This window comes from Arvicola amphibius, chromosome 6, assembly GCF_903992535.2.
Source record: "Arvicola amphibius chromosome 6, mArvAmp1.2, whole genome shotgun sequence".
In the NCBI taxonomy this organism is placed as follows: Eukaryota; Metazoa; Chordata; class Mammalia; order Rodentia; family Cricetidae; genus Arvicola; species Arvicola amphibius.
The window spans coordinates 89,753,472-89,757,774 of record NC_052052.2 but is presented as its reverse complement, the minus strand read 5'-3'; the positions used below and the strand labels follow the sequence as shown (position 1 = coordinate 89,757,774).

Here is a 4,303-nt window from a genome sequence, read left to right as displayed (position 1 = left end):
TTTTTACTACTATGGCCCTTTAATATATCTCAAAATTCTGTTATTGTAACTTTCCAGCGTTGCTCTTTTTGCTCAGGATTGTTTTGGCTATCCTGGATCTTTTTTGTTTCCATATTAATTTTAGAATAGCTTTTTTTTATTATTTCTGTGACAAATGAGGTGGGAATTTGATTGGAACTGCAATTCCAATTTTTGTTAAAATGACCATCAGTTCTACCAATCTACAAGGAAGGGATGTTTTCCCATTTTCTGTGTCTTTATCTCTTTCTTCAGAGTTAAAGCTTTCACTACGCTAGTCCTTCACTTCCTTTGTTAGGTTTAATTCCTAGGGATTTATTTTTCTCAAGGCTATTGTGAAATTTTAAAAATTTTCTTTCAGGTGTGTATGTTTTGCCTGCACATATGTCAGCTGCCCACAGAGGCCAGAAGTGGACACTGGGTCCAGAATAAATGATTATTTAATCTTCTTCTTTAGGCTAAGAATTGTGTTTTAAGTTGATACAAATCTCAAAAACACAGTGTAAATGGAGATAATGATATTGATAGCCAGCTTGAGGCCTGTCAAAAGCAGAAAAATATCAATAGGGGAGCTGGGAGACTGTGAATTGTCTGCTACATAAGCCTGATCTCAGCACCCATGGGAAAGCTGGTGATGGTGGCACATATCTGTAACCCCAGTGCTGGGAAGTGGGTGAGAGAGGAGATAGGCCAACCCCTGCAGCACCCTGCATAGCCCCTGCAGCACCCTGCATAGCCCCTGCAGCACCCTGCATAGCCCCTGCAGCACCCTGCATAGCCCCTGCAGCACCCTGCATAGCCCCTGCAGCACCCTGCATAGCCCCCCTGCATAGCCCCTGCAGCACCCTGCATAGCCCCTGCAGCACCCTGGATAGCCCCTGCAGCACCCTGCATAGCCCCTGCAGCACCCTGCATAGCCCCTGCAGCACCCTGCATAGCCCCTGCAGCACCTTGCATAGCCCCTGCAGCACCCTGCATAGCCCCTGCAGCACCCTGCATAGCCCCTGCAGCACCCTGCATAGCTCCTGTGTCTAGTCAGGTGGTGAGCTTTGGGCTCAGTGAAAGACATTACATCAGGAGATAAGTCAGGGAGTGACAGTGGAAAACATACAGCATCAATCTCTGTCTGCCAAGTGCACACACACATGCACAAACATTACAAATAAACACACACACACGAAGAAAAATGGGAGCAAGAACAATAGAAAAAACTACATACAGATAAAGATTACTAAGAATAACAGTGTAATAACAAATGTAATTGAAGACCAATCAGTACTACAATTCTAATAGACAGTCGGGTGGAAGACAGCCACAGGCCTGGGCACCATTATGATGAGCGCCATATTTGGTGGAGAAATGGTTCATGTGCTGTTGAAAGAGGCAGAACTGAAGCAGTGAAGGCGGTGAGGAACAGGCCTGTGCTGCTACCGAGGACCATGGTGACATCAGGGCCTGGGCTGCTGCCAAGGGCATGTCTGGGTCTCTGGTTCTCCTCAGTGGTCTGTGTTCCCCCTAAAGGCCACAGAGACGCCCAGGATCTGGTTTGCCACTTGAGCCCTGCCGGGCTGAGTGGCCCCAGGGCCGCAGTGACATTTGGGGCCCAAGCTGCTGACAAGGATCACATCCGCGTCTGTGACCCTACTGCAGCCAGGGTCTGTGCTGACATCCGTGGCCTATCTTGCCAACAAAGGCCATGTGGATTTCTGGGATCTGATCAGTCACCTGAGACCATGTTGGTGTCCTATGGCCATGCCACTGCCAGAGCCATACTGATCTGGGCAGCCCGCGCTGCCTCTGGAGCCATGGCTGGACCTGTGATCCTGTGCAGCCAGGGTCTGTGCTGCTCTCCATGGCCCATGTTACTCCAGGGGACCATAGGAACCATGCTTATTGGAATCTAAAGGCCATGCTGAACCAGAACCACCCTTGCAAAGGAGTTGGTCCTACCCCTCATGGGACAGATGGCTCCACCCCTCACCTTGATAGCACGGGCGTAGAAGAGTTGGCACTGTCCCTCCTCTGAGGGGTGCATTTCCAGCGGCCCGGACTGACCAAATCAGCCATCACCCAGATTCACATCTAGGGTTTTGAGTTGGACCACGCTGATATCTACTCCATCTATGACCTGTGGATGTGTGTGAAGGGACTGGTTCTGCGGAACAATCGCTGCAGGGTCTCCATGACTTGAGGCAACCGCAGGATATCTGAGAGGAGCTCTGCTGAGGCTCCAGTATTGATGGTGACCCAGAAGCCAGAGGCCTCGAACAGACCAACTCATTGCAATGAACATTTGCCAGTAAAGCTGAGTGGACAAAGGGTGGACAGCCTGCCACACCGCAGCTCTCAGAGCCACCGGGATGACTGAAGAGTTGGGTGTTGGCGAGGTGAAAAAGGAGTGCAGTGCGGTTTTTGTTTGTTTTGAATTATTATTTTTTAAAACTTTCTTTTGGGGGACACTGTGGGGGTGAGGAACAAATATGGAGGTACTGGGAAATGAGGGGGTTGGGGTGCATGATATGAAATCCCAAAGAATCAATAAAAATTATGTAAAAAATTTATGGTAGTTATAATTAGTCTTTATTTTTATTCTAAAAGTTATTAAATAACCAAATGAAGGAGAGCCCCTTTGAAGAAAAACATGTTGTAAGACAAACCGTTTAGAAACTAGAAAATAGGTTTTTATTACATCTATTTCCAAAGAAACCATTAGGCATCTAAGATCTCAGAAAAATGCCATCATTACCTTTTTAAAGTTTACTTTGTGTTGTTTAAAATCATTTTTAATTTAAATATATTTTACCCTCCCTAAAGTCCTTCCAGCTTCTATTCCACTTTCTAACACCAACTTTGAGTTCTTTCTCGAAGAACAAACAAGAACCTAATAATACAACCCCCTCCACATCAAGAAAATAAAATACCCAGAGGAAAAAAATTGTAAAACCATAACTAAATAAAAGTGCGCGCACACTCACACGCAGACATGCGAAGTCCCTCATATGTCAGCCAGCTAATCCTAAACACCGGGCCTGCTCTGGAGCAGCTGCTGTAGCCAGGGTCACTCTTTTGGAGAAAACCGCTCTTCTCTCTTTCAGCAAACGCTGCATCAAGGCAGGAAGCTATGAACTAGAGGGGAGCACTGATTTTTCCTCCTTATCTTTGTAAAAGTCATTTCAATTTTGCCAATATTTACAGACAAAAATAAGAAAAATAATTATTTATAATAAGGAAAACCTGCAAATAAATTCAATATCTAGCATAAGAAAATGCTTTGATCCAAATCCAGTGTCATTGTCCTTGGCTTCTCAGCAGCCCTCATTGTCCGCCATGTTCAGGGAGTCCGGTTTTACCCGTGCTTTTTCAGTCCCAGTCCAGCTGGGTTTGGTAAACTCCGATTAGATCAGCCCCACCCTCTCAGTGGGTGGGAGCACTCCTCGCAGTCCAGACGTCCTTGCTCACATTCTCCCTCCTTCTGCTCCTCATTTGGGCCTTGGGAGCTCAGTCCGGTGCACCAATGTGGGGCTCTGTTTCTATCTCCATCCATCACCAGGTGAAGGTTCTATGGTGATATGCAAGATTTGGATCCTACTATGCATACTGGCTCGGGGCGGGGGGGGGGGGGGGGGGGGGGGGGGGCTAGCCTGTTTGGATGCTCACCTTCCCGGACCTGAATGGAGGGGGAGGAACTTGGACTTCCCACAGGGCAGGGAACCCTTAATGCTCTTTGGACAGGAGAGGGAGGGGAAGTGGAGGGGGGAGGGGGGTAAGAGGGAGGTGGGGAGGAGGCGGAAATTTTTAATAAAAATAAAAAAAGACATCTAAAAAAAAAGAAAATGCTTTGATGAAATAAAAAGTCTTTATAAGCTTGAGAATCTTTCCTATACCAGCCCTGGGCTCTGGTCCTGGACTCTAAGAAAGCAGGCTGAGCAGGCGAGGAGCAAGCCAGCAAGCAGCATCTCTGTGTTAGCTCCTGTGTCCATGTTCCTGCCCTGTTTGATTTCGTATCCACGCTTCCTCTGATGATGAAGTTACATGCAAATGTAGGCCACATTAACTCACTCACTTGCTTTTTAGTGTTTCATGGTGTTTCATTGCAGCAATCGAAATCCTATCTAAGAAACCTTTTCATTTATATTTCATTTATATTTGTTTCTTTTTGTAATATGCTGTTTCCCATGGATTTTGTGTGTGTGCTCAAGTGCTGTTTCCCATGGATTTTGCTTTGTGTTTATTGAGACTTTTAGATATGTGTGTCTAGAGTTTTCATCAGATTTGGAAAATCTTG

General features: G+C 46.4%; 1 protein-coding gene across 1 annotated transcript; it reads right to left on the bottom strand.

Moving 5' to 3' along the window:
* Positions 1-612: 612 nt before the first annotated feature.
* LOC121677229 (small cysteine and glycine repeat-containing protein 7-like) lies at positions 613-1,038 on the bottom strand. Its single transcript, XM_042055316.1, has one exon. The coding sequence runs from the start codon at positions 1,036-1,038 to the stop codon at positions 613-615; it is 426 nt and encodes a 141-aa protein (XP_041911250.1).
* Between the last annotated feature and the right edge of the window lie 3,265 nt (positions 1,039-4,303).